Raw genomic sequence first — 22,603 nt, forward strand, 5'->3', positions numbered from 1 at the left:
GTTCGATTCCCGGTGGGGCCACTCGGTCGAAAAAGTGTAAAACGCTTTTTCTGGCCAGTCACCCTGAATGAGGTTTTGCCTGAGTTTTCCTCATTCTCATCAGGCAAATGCCGGGGTGGTACCTAACTTATAGATCCCAGGCCGCTTCCTTCCTTCCCTTTCCCCGGATTGTGTGCTCGCCGATGGACGTCATCACTCAAAAACGTGAAGGGCTAAATGGCCTTAGATGCCGAAAGCCCAGAAATCTAAAATCCTATCCTATCCTGTTTTGTAAATAACAAATACCAACAACCCTCTTCCCCCATTTTACTTAGAACACACGTCATGAAAGACAGTATGGAGCACGTAAGTTTAGTGTTTAAAAACAATAATTGACAAGATAGACATTATAGCTTGTGACTGTGTATCATTTCTGTTCCATTACACGGCTGAAAGTAAGTTTAAATTCAAATACACTTAATTTTGGTTCACATTCTTATAATATATCATACCTTCATGTTTCTCTAGTCAGAAAAAAAGAGTCGTATGCATTCTTTTGAAGGCTGTCTTATTTGCTTAGTGATACAAGAAAATTAGTTTAATATGATAAATCGAAGAAACAACCGATTTTATATCACACCGATTCCTATACCGGGCGAATTTAGCAGCATAGAAAGAGTGAAAGAAAAAAGAAAATATATTTTTAACAATGTGAGCCTACTTTTCTACTTTAAAGAATAACTTCCCTGCACCCAAAAGTACATTGTTCTCCAATTACGAAAAAGTATCAACAGTAATTTTCTTGTAGTAATATGTAGTGTAGTTTCAGTGAACATAACCTTCCTTAGTTTGCAAAACTTCTACTAAATGCTGCTTACATATTAAATTCTTATGTCTGTATCTTTATTCCAACTGCACTTTAAGGACATTAGCTTTTGAATGTGCAAGCAAGTTGTTCACTTGATATCAAGTTGAGTATGCTGTTTCTTCGGTTATATTAATTCATATCACCTCAACTTGAGCTAAAAATGGTAAGTCTTCTACAATGTGTGTGCTGTTTTCTCCTTTCAGTGTATACTGAATGAAATTACCCTGCATGAATTGAGAATGTACAGAAATTACTCCGAAAAAATTAGTAAAAATTATAAAATATTTGCACTATTAACACAACAACCACAGATTCCTGAAAATACGTATGATGTATTAACATTGCCAGATTTAGATGTGGACATACAGAGATTAGTAAGTCCAGCATTCATAATGATTATTAAATGTTGAATTTTGTGGATAATTTTTACCATTGTAGAGTATTACTATTGTAATTAAAAAAAAAATGCACAAAGAGTTTTAATTGTTCTGTTAATAAGAGTTATTTGTGGATGAAATTGTTGATTATAGAATCCCAAAACTTTGCATGTTCACATTTGGATCTGACAGCATTGATACCTGGTGTCTATTTTCACGAATCTCTGGTGGTTGTGTTAATAATGTAAAATCATATGATTTTTATTTATTTTCTCAGATATTTCTGTATATTCTGAACTCATCCAAAATAATTGTTAGTGTAGTTGAAAGGACGAGGGGGAGGGGGGGGGGAGAGTAGAGCATAGACTTTGTGGAAGATCACCTTTTTCACATTCTCAACTAAAGTGAGGTAATTCGCAGTTAGTTTGTTTCTCAAACGTCGCAAGGGGCCACGGTGGCTCATTGGTAGAGCGTTCACCTCTGGTGCTTGGGGTCCCGGGTTCGATCCCAGCTCCCGCCAAGTGAACTTTGTGGTGGACAAACACCGTGTGCGTGAGTTTTCTCGGGGTTCTCCCGTTTTCTCGCACTTTCTTCATTCCACCATTTCATTCATTATTCATCATCACCGTCTCCTTTAGCCTAACCGGCATAACCGTGGGACGTAAAACTCAAAGATTTCATTTCATTTTTTCAAACGTCGCACGATTGTACTGCTAGACTAATGGAGTCTGTGCTGATAAGAACGGTGGAATGAAGAAAGTGGGAAAACTTCACAGTGTTTGTACACAGAAAGCCCACTTGGCCGGAGCTGGGATCGAACCAGAAACGCCATGCACCAAAGTTGAGAGCTGTACCACTAATACACCGTTGCTCCTAATTTCAGTTAGTGTAATTGAAAGAAGAAACAACATACTCAGTTTGATCTTAGGTATACAGTTTGTTTACGTATTCAGCAAGTCAGTGTACCTGAAATGAAGATAGTATTATGCGAATTTGGAATATCAGAAACATTTTAGCACTAATTGCGTTTTTGTGTTTAGCGTCATTATGTAATCTGAAGATTGCGGAATGGTTAACGTACTTGCGTGGGAGACCAGGGTTCGGTTCTCTGTGGGAACTCATGATGTTTGTATCCCATGTTAAGAGGCTCCATTACGGCGAAATTATAATACCACTAATTTTAGAGTAATTATGGGATATCTTCAAATAGATAAAAGATAGTCGAAAAGTGGAACAAGAGCTTGCCAGACAATATTATTTTACATGAGATACCGTTATCACGACTCACTTATTTGTTTTCGGTTTCCAGCCATTTAGAAAATCGGCATTTATTTTGGCGTTTCTAAATGGCTGTGAACGGAAAGCTACTAGGTGACTCGTGATAACAGTACCTCATGCAAAATAATATTGTCTAGCTAACTCTTGTTCCATTTTTCGATTATCTTTTATCTATTTAAAGATATCACATAATTAATGTAAAATTAGAGGTATTTTAATTTGCACCTATTATGTCTCTTAAGCAGTAGGTGTACGTCCGATATAACCTCGCTGCTGAAAGGGACGCTGAACTCAAATACAACCAAGGTTACGATGGATGTACTGCTATTAATGTAGGATACGAACCACGAACGATGCAATTGTCGGGTTTACATACCATCAGGGTAGAACATCCCTTACAGTATAGGCCTTTCCCCTCCACACTATTTCTTCTCCAAGAGAGCTGGATTACAAGAGTACTCCGGTCTCGGCTGATTTAGCACGAAGTTTTGCCAACGGAGGAAGGTTATGGTGCTCACCAAAACAGTATTGCATCTCAATGAATCAACATGCTTTTTTTCGTAAGTATCTACACTTTTATTAATTTACCAGATGCTTTAAATACGTTCCCGACTTATTTAATAAAACTTGTTTATTATTTTATTATGAGAAACGGATTATGTAAGCTGCAACAATTCGTTCATGATGGAAAATTGCATTTATACTCGGATCAAAATAAGAAACGAATTGATACGAGGGACGTTCAAGTTATAACTGGATTTTTTTTTTCTGTTACACAGAGGAGACAACATGCGAATCAGTTATTGTTCTTCTTCTGGATACTCCCCATGTACACGCACACACTTGTTCCATCGGTGTGGGAGTGCCCGTATTCCTGCGACATATACAGGGTGTCCGAGAAGTCCTTCCCTGATTACAGAAATTGATAACTCAGGCTAGAAATAAGATAGAAATATGAAACTGGTGTTGAATTGTTTACAAACTATAAAAGTTTTGGTCACATCAGTACACTTCCACATGAGCCCCCTTGGTAGCACGTAGCACATCTAGGCGATATTCAATTTCCATCCACACATTAGCCAACATCACTGGAGGGATCGATGCAACGACTGTGGTTATTCGTTGCTGCAGGGTTTCAAGGTCTGGTACACGTGTTCGGTAGACCTCATCCTTGACATAACCCCATAAAAAGAAGTCTACAAAGAATGTCGCTTCGTCGGAAAAGGCAATTCTTCTGTGATAACCATTATCGTCCTCAATACGTGATAGCATTTCGACCGCAAAGTCATATCGACGTGTACCGTCGTCGGGCAACAAGGCCTGAACGAGTTGCACTTTGTAAGCACGAAACAATAAACGTTTGTGTAAAATGTCATGGATAGAGCTTTTTGGCATCTGTAATTCACGTGAGGCCCTGCGCACCGATTTCTTAGGACTTCTCAGAAAAGACTGCCGCACAGCCTCCACCGTGTCTGCTGAGGTTCTTGGTTGACCAGACCTCGGAAGGTCAGCAACCGACCCTGTATTCTTGAACTTCTCATACCAGGCTTTAATGCTCTTGACATCAGGTGGAGTCCTCCCAAATGTTGTCTGGAACTGTCTCTGCACCGTGGTTGGTGATCGTGTCTCATGGTACCACAGGACACACTGTGCCTTCTCCTGGTTGGTTGGCATGGCTTCTTGGGCTTCTTACTTACGTACTACAAACCTAAAACAAAAAAAATTGAGACTTGGTAAAACAGAACAAACCTAACACAGACAAAAACTTTTATAGTTTATAAACAATTCAACACCAGTTTCATATTTCTATCTTATTTCTAGCCTGAGTTATCAATTTCTGTAATCAGGGAAGGACTTCTCGGACACCCTGTAATTCTTTGGGACAATCTTTCAGCCATTTTAGCACACACATTTTGACTTCGTCGTCGGTGTAAATTTTTTTGCCTTCCCAAGTGCTTCTTGAGGGGACCAAAACGATGGAAGACGCAAGGCGACAGATCGGGGCTATACGGGGATTGTCTAGGATCTTCTACAACAAGTTTGGTGATAACTGTGACCATTGTCGTAGCCGTATGAAAACCTGCGTTGTCATGCAGGATGATGACGCCATCCTTCACAGTCTGTGGCCTTTTCTTCTCAACGTCCCTTTGACTTTGGTCCGGAGGAGATTTCTGTAGTACGCCACATTAATTGTAGCCCCCCCGTGCCAGGAAATCAGAGCGTATCACCTCATATTTGTCTCAGCATAACTTTGCTAACGGATGCTTGCGAATCGATTTTTTTTTTCTGCGGCGGCGAGTCTGGATGCCTTCACTCCATGCTGAAACACTTTGTCCCTGGAATGTAATGATGCACCCAGCTCTCATTCCAGGTGATTATCTTTGCAAGGAAGCTCTTGCCTTCTCTCTGAAATAGTTGCAGATGCTGAGATAAGAGTTTTCCCGACACTGCTGCTGGTCGAATGTTAGCATTTTTGGGACCCATCTGGCTGTGATTTTCTGGAACTGCAGGTGTTCGTGGATGATCATTTCCATACTTCCCACGGTGATCTTTGTTTTCGTACTCAAATCTCTCACACTGATGCGTCGATTACTCAGAATAAGCTGCTCCACCCGACGACTGTAGTAACTCGTGATGCAGTACGGGCTATTGAGAACGGATTGTCTTCCTACCCTGAATTTTGAACACCACTCATACACTTGCGACTGAGATGAGTTTCTTTGCCACTGAAGATTTCAGCAGGTTTCACGCCTTCCTTCAGCAGGAACTTGATGATGCAGCGCTACTCTACTGGACCGCCAGCTCCACACTTCCAAGCTTGTTGCTATAGATAGTATCGCCGGCCTCTGAGACTATCTCCTCAACTTTCTGTTGTCGCAGAAGAGTATGAGGACTATCTTATCACAGGATGGAACACAGACGCCACGCTGTGCACAGCAACACCTAAAAGAAAAAAAGAAAGAAAGGAATTCTGGTTATAAATTGAACGTTCCTCGTATTTGGAGGAGCACGTACTTCCTTGTTGCCACGCCGTGAGTATTCCGCTGAGGCGTCCGCTGTACTCTCTCCACATCGGTTGATAAACACTTCTGAACATGTTTTTCAAGGCAGCAATATTGTAATGTTGCTGTCCCTTTCTACAGAAATCCTCCTCTTGTAACTTCTACCACCACGATGTTTATGATTTCCCACTCTCTCGGTGACCTTAACAACCGTATCACGTAGCTTCCCTTTCCAACACAAATTTCCACGTGGTTTTGAATTCTCATTTCGTTTCTAATTTTGATCAGAGTATAACATGTTTCATATTGTTTTATCTACACGATGTTCCAATCATATCTTTTAGTATTTGATTTTAAATTGCTTTTTTTTTTTTTTTTTTTTTTTCAGCAACCTTCTGGAAATATGGATGACAGTGGTTACTTTTCTGTACAAGTGATTAGCAGTGCATTAGAAGTATGGGGACTTGAACTTGTTCCTTATAATAGCTCGGAACCTAGGGCTCTTGCTGCACAGGAGCACCCAGCGTAAGTTTGTTGCCAGGAGATGGAAGTTTTAACTAGACGTACAGATTTTATGTATGTGATTTTTTTTTTTTTTTTTTAATCCATTACATCAGATACATATCATAGTCCTTTAACAGTCCTTTACATGGCGTAAAATTTTCAGTCCCAAGGTTGTCATTAGCGAGCAGATATTTTAGTTTGACGATGGGTTTGATTGTATTTTTCTGACGATCAAATTCTTGATTAGGCTACTGGATATAGACTTAAAATTTTGAGCCCTGAATTAAACATTCTCTGATATCGCTCTAAACGGACACTATTAAAACAAACGAGGATGCTAAGAAATGATTAGGCATACCTTTATTTCATTTGGTTTCAACAAATTACGAAAAGTTTTCAGGACACATAATTTGAATACAGCATTTATGCCTCCAAAGAACACCGAGAAGAGCTTAACAGATTGTCAAGTTTCTTCGTCAATCTGTTCAAGTTAGTATGTATCTATGACATTTCGTGCACATACCAAGACACTGATATAGGTATGACAAAGAGGAACACACTAGACCGGGAGAATGTATTTATGATGGTAAATACAACGATGCCCCAACATCAGACCTTTCAAAAATATCTAAATGTCTCAAAGAATAACAACAATAAAGGGAAATAGGTCAAAAAATATCACAATGTTGCGAGCGGTGAGGATATTCAATGAGAAAGAGCAAAAAGGCTACTACTCACCACAAAAAGTGTGTTGCAGAATTTTCTTCTACAGGTCAAAAAATATTCATCATTCATAGCAAGACAGGCATACGATTTTCTTTTTTTTCTTTTAATTATTCAAACGGGGAAACAAAATTAAATTTGGACATGGGCACTGTGCCCAGAAATTGGAATAAGATCATTAACACTTTCATCACCGTCACCAATTAGTGAGGAAGAAGAAGCAGTTAAGATGTGTATTCCGTGAAGCAGCAAGAGATGAGTGTAAACATTTAATTTCCATACTTCCTATATCTACCAAAATGCTGACATTTGTCAACGAAAATCGGAAATTTATTTATTTATTTATTTATTTATTTGAACATCTAAAAATTTGGATGAGCAAAAGTGAGTACTTTTAAATTTATATTTTGTAATACTATATGTGAGAAATGGAACAGAATTACAATGGTTTATTGAATTGAAGTATTTATTTTTAGCTTAGTTTTAATAATATGTATCTTTATAGATCTTTGCTAATTGATACAATAGGATGCATATATATTAACAATAAATAAAAATTCTTGTACGTTAAAATATCGGAAAAGACCTGACGATCTTGTATTTATTTACGATGGAAAACTAGAGAATTTCATACACGTCTTTATGTAACAACAAGTATTCTTTGAATGCGTTGAGGAAGAGATGAGGCATTCCGTTCTCGAAATTGTTCGCAGAATTTATGTATTTTGAATGTGTTTGGTTGTTTTGGATGAGCATTTTTATTTGGTGTTTATAGGTCTTTCTCGTCAGTAATAAGTTAAGATCCAGTAAACTTGAGGAAAACTTCTTCACTAGTTCTATTTCAGCCCTTATGAAACTTTTTGAGCAGAGATTTTATGCGTTACACAAACGTTTTCATGAGGAGAAATATTACTAGACTTAAGTAAATATAATTGTTATTTGTGAACAATATAATAGAGGCTCATTCCATAAGTTAGTACCAGTTAAGTCACAGATACTTTTAGCGTTTTGATTACCCTAATAATAGCTAGTGATTACTGTAATACCCCAAGTGATTACCCTAATACCTAATATCCTAATAGAGAGATAATGATTACCCCTGATTACCCTAATAAAGCCCTTCCAATATTCCTAACAATTGTTTCTCTTCATTGAAGCGGAGGAGGAAAAAAATTCACGGATGCTAAAATGAACTCGATAATGTACAAGATAAACAAAAAAGTTCTTGCTGTTCTTGAGCAGTGATAAACAAAGAACAATATAGTGGACAGTACGTACCTTTAAGTTTTGAAGTAATCTCGATCAGCATCCAACACCTTTTGCTAACGTTCCTGCAGCTGCACGATACCCTGATGATCCAGTTTCTACTTTGCATTCCTATTGTGCGAGATCTGTATTAATGTTGTCCTCCCATCTGTACGTAGGTCTTTCTAATAGTATTTTGCCAGTGGATTTCCAGTTAAAATCTTGAAAACGTCGCACTTTCTTTCATTGGCTACCTAACATGCCTACCTGAGCCTCCCAGACTTGATTATCCTAATACTGTTAGGTGAACAGTATAAATTATGCAATTTCTTGTTATGAAATTTCCCCATTCCCGTCCTGTATATTTATTTATTTATTTATTTTTGTTCTAATGTAATAGGATTCATCCACTTCTTTTCTGTTGAAGTTCGGTGGATAATCTTTGTATCGTTAATAGTGTGATTGGACGTCCGTAAATGATTTGAGAAACTAGAAACAGCCGAATGCTGATCCTTAGAATCTTTTAAGTATTCCTTAATTCTGGTACTGATGATCCTCGTGGTCACACTAATGTATGAATGATTAGGATTTTGACATAGATTGATTTGATTTTCACAAAATAGTCTAGTGTCCAAGTTGTTATTTGTGCGTTAATGAAATTTGGGGTTGTGTAAGCCATAGAGTTAGTACTACTGAATACGCTCATCCCTCAGTTTAACGGAATTCGGAAGCAACGAAAACAAAACAACAAAAAAATATCTGGAACAGCAGATTCAGTTTGAAAGTCGAAATTAACTATAGCAGGGCCAACAACAGATGGTCTCTGGCGTTTCTTACCACATTCGGGAGGACAATGCAGTCCCTACTTTGTTATTAGTGTTACCAACCTTGGGCACTCTGTCTTACACCATTAAATTACCACTATAGATGCACCGAAAAAAAACTTGACACGTGAGTAGTGGCAACGTCACTGCGAGCTGTCAGAGACTCTCTTGCTGGCTCCACTATAAAAACCTTGAATTTACTGTATAATAGTACAGTGTACAAGCTATTTTACAGTGTCAAATTGGATAGTGTGCCTAATTAAAAGTACAATGTTGTGTTATTCCTCTTTCTTTCGTAATGTGACGTAATTGTGAATATTAACCACTGTTGTTACAAATTCTATATGACCGCTGCAGAGTTAGTGTCGGAGCTTAGGACAACTGGCAACATCGCACCGCTGTTATCCGTAGTTTACGGATAACCGGCAACAACGGACCGGTATTGCCCGGAGCTTGCGGACAACCGGCAACATCGGACCGTTTTTGCCCAGAGTTTATGGACAACTGTCAACATCGGACCGGTATTGCCCGGAGCTTGCGGACAACCGGCAACATCGGACCGTTTTTGCCCAGAGTTTATGGACAACCAGAAACATCGGACTGCTATTACCCGGAGCCTGCGAACAACCGGCAACATCAGACCGTTATTGCCCGGAGGTTACGGACAACCTGCAACTTCGGACCGCTATTGTCCCCTTTTAGTCCGTTAAAACGAGGGATGTGTATAGAAGGAAATACTTATTGTTTTACAAGTATGGAATCAACTCTCAATTTGGGGAATAACCTTTTATGTTTCTTTTCAGGGAAATGCAAGCTTATATATGCAACTACAGGGATCATTGGTTTACTGTACGAAAATTAGGATATCAATGGTTCAATTTAAATTCTCTTTTAACGGGTCCTGAATTAATATCGGATACCTATTTAGCCATGTTTTTAGCACAATTACAACAAGAAGGTAAGGGCTACATTATTAAATAATGTAAAACTTTTCATAAATTGGTATTGCTTAGCATAGTGGAGTTAGTCATAAGAATTGAATATTCATTAAGAGTATTTATGAATTGAACAAACATATATACACATTTTCAAGATATTCAGAAATTCAGAATTTAGAGTGAAATTTGAAATGAGAATCAGAGTTTCAAAATGTACGTGCGTTTTTTCTTTTCGAACTAGCAAAAATTAAATGTTTTCCATGCTATTGCCAATTAAGTCATACACTGTATAACACGTGCACTGAAGTTATGTTCGAAATTAATATACACATTGCAATTGCATTCGAAATAACAGCAAATACAATAATTATTAACTCGTGTAAATAATGACCCTTCCATGTGTTTTATAGCCGATATTTCAAGCAGCACTTCCCATGGACACTTATCTTCAGGGTTAGAAATTCTTGTACAGTAGTCTTCACTTAGTGTCACGTAACGAACTCTTTGGGATTTTTTAAAATTTCATCTTTGTAATCTTGTACGATGAATATTATTATGTCTTCCAGCCGATGGGGATGTTCAAATTCTATATGTACATCGTTGCTAAATTAAACACTGTTGCCAATTAATGATCAAATTCAACCCTTAAGTGTTTTATACATATAGGAAATTGAACAGCCATCGGTTGGGAGACGTAATAATATTCATCGTAAAATATTACAAGGATGAGATTCCAAAAGGATATAAATATGTTTGATTAATTGTTAGTGCATTAACCAAATATACTATATTGTATATATATTTTTTTATACGTGGTGGCCCCGCGTAGTCGCTAACGCTCTCGCCTTTTGTGTGGGAGGTTCCGGATTCGATTCCCGCTGGGGCACTCGGTCGAAAAAGTATAAGAGCTTTTTCAGGCCAGTCATCCTGAGTGAGGTTTTCCTGGATTTTCCACATTCACACTAGGCAAATGCCACGATAGTACCTAACATACAGGTCCAGAACGCTTCCTTCCTTCCCTTTGATCGAATAGTGTGATTGCCGAGGGACCTCATCGCTCATACAACTTACTAATATAGCCATAGATACCGAAAGCCCAAAAATCTAACTCCTAATTCGTGTATATATATGTTGTTGTTACATGGCATTATGTGAAGACTATTTACAAGAAATTCTAAGCCCTGAAGATAAGTGTTCGGTGGGAAGCACTTGAAATATCGGCTGTAAAACACCCAAAATGAATCTTATTTAGGTGAGTTAATAATTATGTTAATGTGTTTCATACGCGTAATACTCAATAATAAAAGCAAAGACGTTAATCGTGAACAAACGCATCTCGACCAGGGTTGTTTTATTTAAAACAAATGATTAAAACTTGTTTTAAACAATTGATTTTGTTTAAAACAAATTTTGTATACGTTTTAAACATTTTGTTTTAAACACACGTATTTTTTAAAACATGTGTTTATTTTTATTTTATGTTATTTTTGTAAAAAAAATCTACCAGAGAAAGAAAATTGTCAAAAGTGCTCCCCATTCAGAAGACTATTTTCTTCCCATGTGAATGTTTTGATTTCTCGCGACTCTGTAGGTCAATGTGGTGATCTACAATTTATTAGGTCTCTTTTCCCCTTATTTTTGACGTATATTGTATTGTTTGAATGCTTCTCAGTTAACTTGCGAGAAAGTGACGTAGTCGAAGGTTGGATTACTTATAGAACTGACATTAAAAAATAAATAAAATCATTATCATGGAAAAAAATTTTTGTGTTGTATTCAGAAAACAAACAAAAGGTTATTTGCTAAATTGCGGTTCTGAAAGTAAAATAACGCAGGCATTCGTTGATACAGTACATGTTGGTTCTCAGTCTCCGTACAACTTGGAATCGTTTAACATGAGATTTACGGGAAGAAAAAAGGACATCATTTGGGGCAGATTTATTAAAGTAACTCAAACTCCATCAGATAAGAAAACGACTATACGAGCTCGTGCAAAACGTGTAAGAAAGAAAGGTTGGTTTAGTACAAAGAATGAAGAATCATTATGAAAAATGCAATACTGTGGAAAAACTGGAAAACCAAACAAATGGTAAAATTGTTGCTTCTGATGAATTTCCTTCTGAAAATCCGAAAATTGCTTCTGAAGATTTTAACGTCAGTGATGCGGTTGAGATGCAACTGGAAACTTCAAGTAAGAATTAATTTTGTATCAACAATATCTTTTTCATTATGTTATGAAAATTTTATTTCGTCCCTCTTCCCCACCTCAGTTCTAAGTTTTCCTAAAAACTTTACACCTTGGCATGGCTTATATGAAGGGACCAGGCGAGAAAGCGCAAGGTATGGCTGTCGCCAACGGAACTAACCATTAAAGAGTGATACTTATTGTAACATCGGTGTCTGGGACAATTTGATTTCAATTTGTTCGTCTGCCTGTATGTATGCACCACGCTACAGGGTGGAATTTTCGGTCTTTTAAAATTAAATTTTGAGAGTAGAGGTACGAGACGTCGAGATTTGCTGTGTAAATTTTGACTGCGATCCGACGTAAAATTTCAAAATTAATGGTTCGGATCCCACTTTAAACAAAAAGCCCTGTCTCACATAGCCTTGCTACTAATGCGACTGTAATCAATCAAACTAAACAAATTAATTTTATGAGTTTCGAACAAACTTGGATTGCAGGATAACTTTGGCTCCAACTCAGTTTTCATAAAAAAAATTTTAGATACGGGGCGTCCAGAGCACAAGGGATCCAAGTCCATTTTCAGAAATGCTTACTTTTGCTCAGCAAACGTTGTATCTTTGTAGCCAAGGATACGAAAAAAATTAAACAAATAGCGCGTGAAACGGTGTGGACTAGAGTTTAATAGGACAACCGCTAGACAAGGGCGTTGATGGAATGGGGGAGGAGGGCTAATTTCCCCCTCCTTGCTCATAAATTTAAGATATTAACATTGTATTGCGTACACACAGCATGGGAATGACTAACAAGTCAATGATGCATAATTACGTTAAATAAATGCAGGGTGTGTCCAAAAGGAAACGTCATATTTTCACAACCACGAATCCGAGATGAAAGAAAGAAAGAAAAAAAAAAAACTACTTGACCAGATGCAATCCAGAATTTTATATAATTGACGCTAGAGAAGGGCGTTTATTTAGAGGTTATCCGCGCCTTACCCTGGATTTCAGATTTTGGGATCAGTAATGAAGATTTAGAAACCTTTTGCTGAGCAAAGTCCAACATAAACAATTTGAAGTCCTTACTCTGAATAAATTCGGATTTTGATCATTTCCATTGCTCGCAAGGAGCTGTAGGCCTGCAGTGCTCTCTTGTATATTTTTTGGCCCAAGGATTCCAAAGGTGGCTCTACTTTCGAGTTTCGGACCTGCTTAAAATTCTGGAAATTGGACCTAAGCAACTTTCCAGTTTTAATCATTTGTATGTTCATATTTATTCAGTGTAAGGACCTCAAACTTGTTCTGTTGGACTTCGCTTACCAAAAAATTTCTAAAACTGCCTTACTGCTCCTAAAATCTGAAATCCAGAGTGGGAACGAGGCGGTTGCCCTCCTGTCCCACTGACGTCCCTGTCTAGCGACTGTCATATAAAACTATCCCACGCCCTTCCGCATGGTTTTAGGTACATGTGTTTTGGATTCTTGACTGTGAAGGTATTACGTTTTGAAATAGAATTCATTTGCTGAGCAGAACTGAACTTTATTGAAAGTGGATTTGGCAAATGCTCTGAACGTCCCAAATATTACATTTCTTCAATAAATTATTAACCCAAAAACAACCAATTACATAGGCTAGCAGAAAATATTCTAAAGTTAGCATAACATGAAGTGTGCTTCAAACATTACTTTTCGAAAATTTATTATTTTAAAATAATTTTATTAGCATCAGTATTCTGGAATAGTAATCAAATTTTGCAATAAAAATCTCACCCCGCCTCCACGAAACGCGAGCTTAGCCCCCTAAAGGCGTAGCTAGAAAACTTTCAGAAGCAATAACTCCGAAATGACTTGCTTTAGGGCTAAAATAACCGCACAACCGTATTTCAGGTAAAATTCTAGCCTTAAAACATGCAACATGACTCCCTCTGCATTTGAAATTTCGAATACCAAGTAAAGATGTCTGCCATGATGCTTGATAGTTCCATCTGATTCATCAGACCACTTCCAAGTTTCATCATTCTCCCTCAACCCGTTCTCAACACACAAGGATGGTGAGGACTTTTGTTTTGCCATGTATATTGATAGATTGTGTAGTAGATAGATTTTAAAATCTATCTAAGAAAATTTATTACAAACAAGAAAGTACTTACGAGAGTCACTGGCAAGAGGGTGTAATAAAAGGTGGTCGTGATATGAAATAAGTTGAGAATTACTAATCTATACAGAAATATTCTGTACCCAAACAGTGTAGTCTTAACGAGAATAAAATAAATGAAAATATCGGTTACAAGAGAAAAAAAAGTATTAATAAATACGTTATTACACGATTTTGAAATATGTTTAAAACTTTTTTTTTTTTACCGTGTGTGTTTTAAAACATGTTTAAAACATTTTGAACACCTTTTTCATGTTTAGAACACTTTTATTTTATGTAATTTTTTCAACCCTGATCTCGACACTGCGTACAATTTAGGGCTGGGAGTGTAGCCTCTTCGTCGCATCCCACACGTTACGTGCAACACTTATCAATATTAACCGGGCGACCCTTTCGCCTGACAACAAGAACAAAATAAGAACTTTGATTTTCATTCAAATATAATTATGAAAGAATTTTAATTATATTATTATGGGTATACACTATGATTTAAAATAGCCAAGACATATGAGTTTCTAATGGACAGCATCGTGTCTGTAAGGGGTATTCTATTTCTTTATATATATATATTGTTTTGATTCTACACATTACGTCATCGTTCATTTGCAATTATCATCCGTGTTATTTAGCCTGTAGGGTGTAATCGGATATGTTAAACTAGACATTTCATTCCATTTACTTTCAAAATAGCGATCGTTGTTGAGGAAATGTTCCAGATCTGTGATGTTATAATTAACTGCAAGATTTCTCACTAAATAATCAGGAACTACACAAAACCCTTGACTATTTTAGATGTAAGTAATCTTTTCTAAATATTAGTAAAAATTATAAAACGTTAAAATTATCTTCCATTTAAGGATGTTTACTGAATTTTACTTCAGATTAAATGTATGTATAAAATTAAGAGTTTAGCGCACGTTAAGATTCTTCCGTTTAAGTTCTATATTAATTTATTTGAATGGTAGTTTCAAGAGGAATTAGGATATTAATATGATTTTGTTGTTGTTATTATTATAAAGAAATGTGTCTTACCTTCCTTTTGTAGCTTCTACATTTTTGAAAATAATGATATCTTGATTAATAATAGTTGATACAAATACAGTTATTAATTAATTCCTAATTGTCCAACTTAACTCTTCTGACTGAAGTTACTTGGTGAAGAATGCGAAGAAAAGTTTTATATATTGTTCCTCTCTTTGGCTTAATATCCTTATATATATATATATATATATATATATATATATATATATATATATATATATATATATATATATATATATATATATAACTTTGGTTGATTTTACGAAAGAACTTTATAGTTACTACCTCTGCTAGGCTCCAGATCTATCTTGTGCCGTCAGGTAAAATTTCCCTTGATGCGCATTGATACGGTTAGTGGCGTGTGTGAGTACCGCACTGTAAGTGTCAGAATAGAACAAGCTCCATCGAACGAAACGCTAGACGCACTCACATACATACTACAAAACAACGATAATTAAAGAAAAATCTTTTTTCCAATATTTCTTGCAATTGCGAGACAAAAGAACTCTGTTGATATATAAACAGAAGCAGGAGGGAAGACAAAGTTTCCACATTTGTTTCTTTCTACGCCCAAGGATTTCATAAATCAGGCACAATTATTATTGGGTGGCTCAGTGGTAGAGCGCTCACTTCTGTCATGTGTAGTCTTTAGTTCGATTCCAGGTCTCACGAAGGGGTTTGTGGTGGACAAACACCATGTGCTTGGATTATAATCCATGTCATCATTATTATCTTCCTTAGTCTCGGGACATACTCGTGGAACGTTAAACTTAAAAAAAAAAGAAAAGAAAAAAAATGATCGTGAATCACTCAATAAACTAAACGTTATTTGTATCTGATTCAGATTTTGTGCTCGGTTATATTTGAATTGAAATCGTAAACATATTAGTAAAATTAATAAAGATATTAGTAAACATATTTATTAATTAATTGGAGTTAAATATGGCTTTTCAGTCAGTATTATATAGAGAGGACTTCTTTAAATTGCAGTCCGAAAAAAATATTCTAGTTTTAATCCGTCCAGAAATCGGTAACTTACAGGATAATATTTACGTAGTTACTATTGTAATTCTTTATGCTTTTATTATAATTCTCTGTAAGTTATAAATTTACCATTTCAAAGTGTAGAATGAGAAATAAATAATAATAATCTGTTTGTTACGGAAAGCTTTTTAACAATGATGATCTCAGGGGATGACCTGAGGGAGAATTTGAGACCCCTCTCGAGCTAAGAAATTTTCTCCTTCGGGTCCATATCTTTGATCGTATTCAATGTGGACTACCAGTGTTTTAGCAGTACTCCTTCCCCCACATATTGACAATCCCCGCGGGGAGAATCTTCTGAAATCACCATTGTTTATAGTTTTTCGTACAAATCAGAGAATGATAATGGAACAGTAAACATACCTAACATTTTGTTTTCAGCTATGAATTCTAGATTTGCAATTCATATAATGTTCCGTTCTAATCTAATTAAAAAAAAAAAAAAGTTTTCAAAAGAGTTATTCAAAGAAATGTTCTCGGTCTACGGATGAAAACGGAACACACTTTGGAAAAAAAAAAATGACTTCCTATTTGGTTTGAACACATAAACATCTCTGATTTTTTTATCTATTGACCCAAACCTCTTGACCATTTCGCATGCTTTCGCAGTTTTTTTTTTACTTTTTTTGTAAAGTGATTTTGTGCTCCATACTCGGTTTTGTTTATTTCGATACAGCTATGAGTTTACGATAAATATTTGGACGTTATAGCTCTTGCAGTGTATAAAAATATTTTTCGAATAAATCACATTCGATTTTACGTCCTAATAACTTATCAAAAAAGAGGTTGAATCCTTGAAATGATTGAGGTTGAAGTGGTCGTAAATGTTTTCATAGTTGGGAGTCAAGATATGCAGACCCGCTTAACGTGGGGATTTACTTGATTGAAATATGATACATATCGAAATACACTGTTTTGGAGTGGTCTTAACATTATTTCACAACTTGTATTAATTTGAAGTTCACGTGCAGATCATCATTATGATAGCTAGTTGAGTTGGTGCGAAATAGCATGAGGCGCGAATACGAATGTTCTTGTGACATTACCCGCCTTGAAATGTGAAGTGGACGTGCCACGGAAAAGGCCTTGAGACACTCTTAAACATAAACCAAAATATTGAGAACAAAAAATACTTTCATGAAGTTGGATAGTGTATACCACTTCAGCACTCCACAAAAATTAATGATAATTATTATAAGCGTCGCATGTATTAAGGTACTTCTCGTAAGTTAACGTTCGTATCTCGTAACTTAGTTTGCATCGTTGAAAGAGTGAGTCAAAAAGAGAGAAAAGGATGGATTGTTTTCGTGTTCTACCTGTTATGTTCCTATTTAAAATAAGTCAATTGATTAATAAAACAAAACCGACCAAAGCAACAAATCCGTGCTCGTGGGTTTTCTCGGGGTTTCTTCCGTTTCCTCTCACTTTCTTCATTTCACTCATTTCTCATTATCACCGTCTCCTTTAGCATAACCGGCATAAGCGTGGGACGTTAAAGATTTCATTTTATTTCAAAGCAACAAATATATTAACGACTTCGTTGCTTTGGTCAGCTTTAATTTATTAATATTTGTTAAATATTTTCGAAATTATAATGCAAAATAAATAAATCCAAGTCCACTGAGCAGATGATGCATGAAAATCACTACTAAAACAGGGATGACTGATTAACGCGCCATATGCGTCTGACTATGTAGTAAGCTAGTACTCGTTATATGGTAAATTTGTTTATTGAAACTATTATTTTGATCCAAGAATTTCCATGTACGCGAATGATTAGTTCATGGGTGTAGGTTCGATTCTCAGTGAGGGCGCAGAAAATTCGGTGTTGACCGAGCATAACGAAGCAATTGGGCTACTTGAAAATGAAATGAAATCTCTCAGTTTATCGTTCTACGATTGACCTTTAGGCTAATGGAGACGATGGTTAAAGCAAGTTCATGATAATGGAAGAATTAGTGGAATAAGAAAGTGGGAGGAAATGGGAGTACCCCGAAAAAAACCACGGATACGATGTCCACAAACTAACTTGGTCGGGGATCGAACTAGGACCCCCACACACCAGAGGTAAGCGCTCTACCACTAAGCCACTGTGTCCCCTTGGGCTGGACTTGAATTGAAACAGTGAACTCAGTTTAGAAAACTAAACGAGTGGGGGCGGTGGCCATACATAACCCAGTTGAACTGTGATTTTGCCACGATAGTCCATAGTCGAGAATATCGTTTGGGAGTTTAGTTTTTAAAATTATGTCTATCTAGATGTATAGTCACCAATATTTCTGTTGTATTTTTTTATGTGTAGCTAATAATTTCGGCAATTTGCATTCCGTCGTCTTCTTTAGTTTTGTAACGAAGTTACTGTTTTTTCTCTTGGCAGGTTACTCAATATTTTTAGTGTGTGGTAAATTACCGGAAAGTGAAGCGGATAGTTTACTTAAGTTAGCCCCTGCTGAGCAGACGGTGAAACCTCGATTATTATCAGATGTGCGGGCGTCTCAGAAGAAGGCTGGTTCTTCTTCAGCGAGTGGAGTGGGTGAGGAAGACGAGGAATTGAAGCTGGTGTTAAAGAACAGTTTGAAAGAGTTTGAAGAAGAGGAACAGCTAGAACGGGTGATGAAATTGAGTATGACATCGAAGCCTCCTCCAAAGCGAGAGGAAGAGGACGATGAGGAACTTCAGAAGGCCTTAAGGATGAGCTTGGAAAATGATATCTCTCAGCCAGTAGTAGCGCAAGAAGACGATGAAGAAGAGGAGCTCAAAAAAGCCGTGCAAATGAGTTTAGAATGTAAGTATTAATTTTTTCAACGCTTACAGGCGGTCCGTGAATTATAAAATAGTAACTAAAATTCCCGAAAACTTCTTTAGGATGGAATTCGTATCTTTTTGAGACCATAATGTATAAGAGTCAGTCATAAGTCTTGCAATATTTCCACAACCTAAACAGCAGGCGCATGTATACACCGTGATCACCCGTAAGTACAAGGTTAAACTGCGCCAAAAGGTGGTGTGGCAATCGGACTATTTAACACGAAGGTCACCACTCCGTCATTATCTTAAGTCAGTTTTTAGTGGCAGTGACGATGAGTGCTCAGTAATATTTGATCCGTGATCTATTACTGTATGAATTCAGATTCGGGCATAACGCTGTTGCAGCAGCCGAAAGCATTTGTCATACGAAAGGGGAAGGTGCAGTGAATTGCAACACAGTAGTTCGTTGATTGCAGAAATTTAATGCAGCTTGTAAAAATGTCGAAGATGAGCCAAGGTACGGCCGCCCCAAGGTAACAGATTCTGAGGTCATATGACACATCATTGATAAAAATCCATCCATCAGTACACGACAGTTATCGAAGCAACTCGGCATGTACCAGTTCACTGTAGTGCGTCACTTTCACGAACATAGGAAAACTATCAGGAACGGAAAACCATAGTGAGCCGAAAGCGCGCCCTGCTGCAATAGGATAACGCCAAACCACACTCGGCTCGAAAAGAGCAACAAAAAATTCAGGAAATTGATTACATCAAGGTGTTACCCACATTCGGCATTGAGTCCTGACCTTGCCCCTATTTCGGCCCATGGAGCAGTTCCTGAAATCACAATGCCTCACCAACTAGTAGGGTGTTGAAAACAACAGTTACTGACTTCTTTGCCTCTAAGGACAAGACGTGGAATCGTGGAACTGACAAGAAAGTGGTTGCAGACAGTCCAACACTAGGGGCTATACTTTGAATGTTAACCTGTTTGCAATGTACTATAATAAATACACGTATGTTGTGTAGCAGAATATTACAAGACTTATGACTTTTCCTTGTACAGTACAGCTTAATGCTGTTGAGTACTTAAAGTATGCGGTAAAACAAACAGTACTGAAATCACATTGTTGACACGTATTTATTTATTTATTTATTTATTGTATAACATAATGAAATATAAAAAATGCTGTCAAATGGATGTCAACTAAATGTTAGTCAGTACGATACATATTATAAATTTAAGAGAAATCGCACCTGTACATCATGTATTCAAAATTTTGACCATTACATCGCACACATTCTCCATAGTTGTCCTGTAAATCGCTGAACATGTTATTGAACACGGGCTGCTGGAACGACAAAACAAATGACCGAATTTTCTCTCTTAACTCTTGTATAGTAGTAGGCAGTTATCTGTTCGAAAAATTCTTTTCTTTAGCATACCCCATATGTAGGCATCTGGGGCTGTGGAGTCAGGGGAGTGGGAAGGGTATGGAAAATCAGTTTCACGGGAAATCAAACGATGTCCAAACTCTCGTGGGCAGATGAATAAGTGACAAACTTGCAGTGTGGGCAGTAGCTCCATATTGCTGCATCCATTGTTGTAACAACAGATTTTGGTGCGCTAAAAACCGCGCACATCACGCAAGAGTGGGTCAATAATCAACTGTCGATTAATGTAGCGATCAAGGTACACATACTTTCATCACTGAACCATTGTTGCTGATGAAATATTTCCTCTTCATATACCATAGCTCCAAACCAATATACTAGACGTGCACGCTCATCTTCTGGAGTGATACGCTGCCGCACACCGTATAAGCGTAAATATTGCTTGACAATAAACGCCTTACCCTCTGTTGTGAGTAACATTATCTTCACTCCAACTATACACTAAGCTAGTCCACACACAAGTAAACACACATTTGGCGTTCACACTTCATACCACGTTGCACCTGCGCGCAATCCATACGCGAATTTCAGTACTGTTTTGTTTTGCCGCATACTATATGTAATGTTAGTTTTTTAGCCCATTAATATAATGGGGAGTTATGTCTGTGTTCACTTTGAAATAAGTGATATTATATTGATGTAATTTTACGGATTTCTCCTTCAAAGCTGTTTAAATATCCCTTTCTATGAAAATTAAAGTTTGTTATGTATCATTTTAATATTTAAAAATCAAATTTAAGTTCAGTACTGTAATATGACATTTAAATATAATTGACATTCATTTTGAAAAGACAAGGAAGAATAACATTTAAATAAATTTGAAGGAGAAATCAGTAAAGTCAAACCATTAAATTCCGTATAAATAAATGGCCTAAAAAAACAAAGATAACGTAGGTACTTTACACCGTGAACCATGCGAGTTTGATTCTTGAGAACAGAACGTCTCAATTCGGGTCGCCCGTAAGTCGAGGTCGGGTAAGTATTTTTGTCTTCTTTTATTATCATTCAAGAGCGTATGTCACACTGTAGAAAGTGTCGTAAAGTAACAATTTGCTTGTATTATTCGGAATATTAAAAAAAATAATAATAAATAAAAAAAAATGAATAAGATAACTGTGGCACCGCGTAGCTTAGTTGCTAACGCTCTCGCCTTTGACGTGAGCGGTCCCAGGTTCGATTCCTAGTGGGGACACTCCGTTGGAAAGATGTAAAAAGCCTCTTCAGACTGCTATCCTAAGTGAGATTTTTCCTGCTCATTCATTCCAGATGAATACCGGGATGGTACCTAACATAAGATGATTTTAGACCGCTTCGTTCTTTCCCACTTGGATAGTATGATCGCTGAGAGACGTCATCTCTCATATCTTGAGGGCCTAAAAAGAAGTCATAGATGCCAGATGTCTAGAAAGATAATTTCTAATCTTAATCCTAAAGCAAACTTTGGGAGGCGATACACGAAAACTAAACCCAAAAATTTTAGTGAACATGAGCCTAGAACTGTATTGTTTTGGATCACACTTTACGAAGTTTGTATAGTCTCATATAGTGACGTTAAACTTTTAATCAAGCAATCGGAGGTAAAAGACGGGACGATTAGGAAACGCTGTACAGAATAACTCCTGTGTTACCTTTAAAGAACCGACTGTACAATATTCACTCACTTTGGTATCGAATACATCGCTAACTCTCGCGCAAGCTAACGTATCTCACCTTTTCGATATCAGCACATAAGTGATGGTCGGAGTAGGGAGGGAGGGATGATCGCGTTACTCACAAGAGTAGAGTTCTTACGTAAGAATGTACGTCACCTTCCTTTGTTCTAATTTTGCATATCATTTCCTTTGCGCGAATTTATGATCATGTCAGTGTTCTCTATTCAATATTTCATATTCTGGCGTGGCTACTTTTTCGTAGCCCACCCTGTACATTAGGTTGTGTGCCATAGTTTGTATTTTCAGACGGACATGACACACAGTTGGTTGAATACACACTTCCGACAGCTGATCTCCGAAACGTGGGATTTATATTAGTTTGAGCATTGGCGGGGTAAAGAATAATTTCTCATGCTTCGTACACACATTTCTCTCTCATGTATATATATATAAAAGTAAAAAAACAACTGTCGGTCTAATTGTTTTTAGATTGCGCGCACTGCCTTCTGCCCATGCATACTTGTGGTTGTCCTATCAAAGTTTTCTTATTTGTTTCATTTTTCTTCTATTGCACAGAGAACATG

General features: G+C 37.0%; 1 protein-coding gene across 3 annotated transcripts in view; it reads left to right on the plus strand.

The window, feature by feature from the left end:
• The window catches only part of LOC145662350 (ataxin-3-like), a 41,879-nt gene that overhangs the window by 14,896 nt on the left and 4,380 nt on the right, over nucleotides 1-22,603 (plus strand). For all 3 annotated transcript variants that reach the window (XM_081727855.1, XM_081727856.1, XM_081727857.1), the window contains exons 3-5: nucleotides 5,893-6,029; nucleotides 9,604-9,758; nucleotides 18,539-18,946. In XM_081727855.1, coding sequence (XP_081583981.1) covers nucleotides 5,893-6,029; nucleotides 9,604-9,758; nucleotides 18,539-18,946 — 700 coding nt within the window. The remainder of the gene's footprint in view (nucleotides 1-5,892; nucleotides 6,030-9,603; nucleotides 9,759-18,538; nucleotides 18,947-22,603) is intronic.

Source organism: Thermobia domestica, chromosome 10 (genome assembly GCF_964235325.1).
Source record: "Thermobia domestica chromosome 10, izTheDome1.hap1.1, whole genome shotgun sequence".
In the NCBI taxonomy this organism is placed as follows: domain Eukaryota; kingdom Metazoa; phylum Arthropoda; class Insecta; order Zygentoma; family Lepismatidae; genus Thermobia; species Thermobia domestica.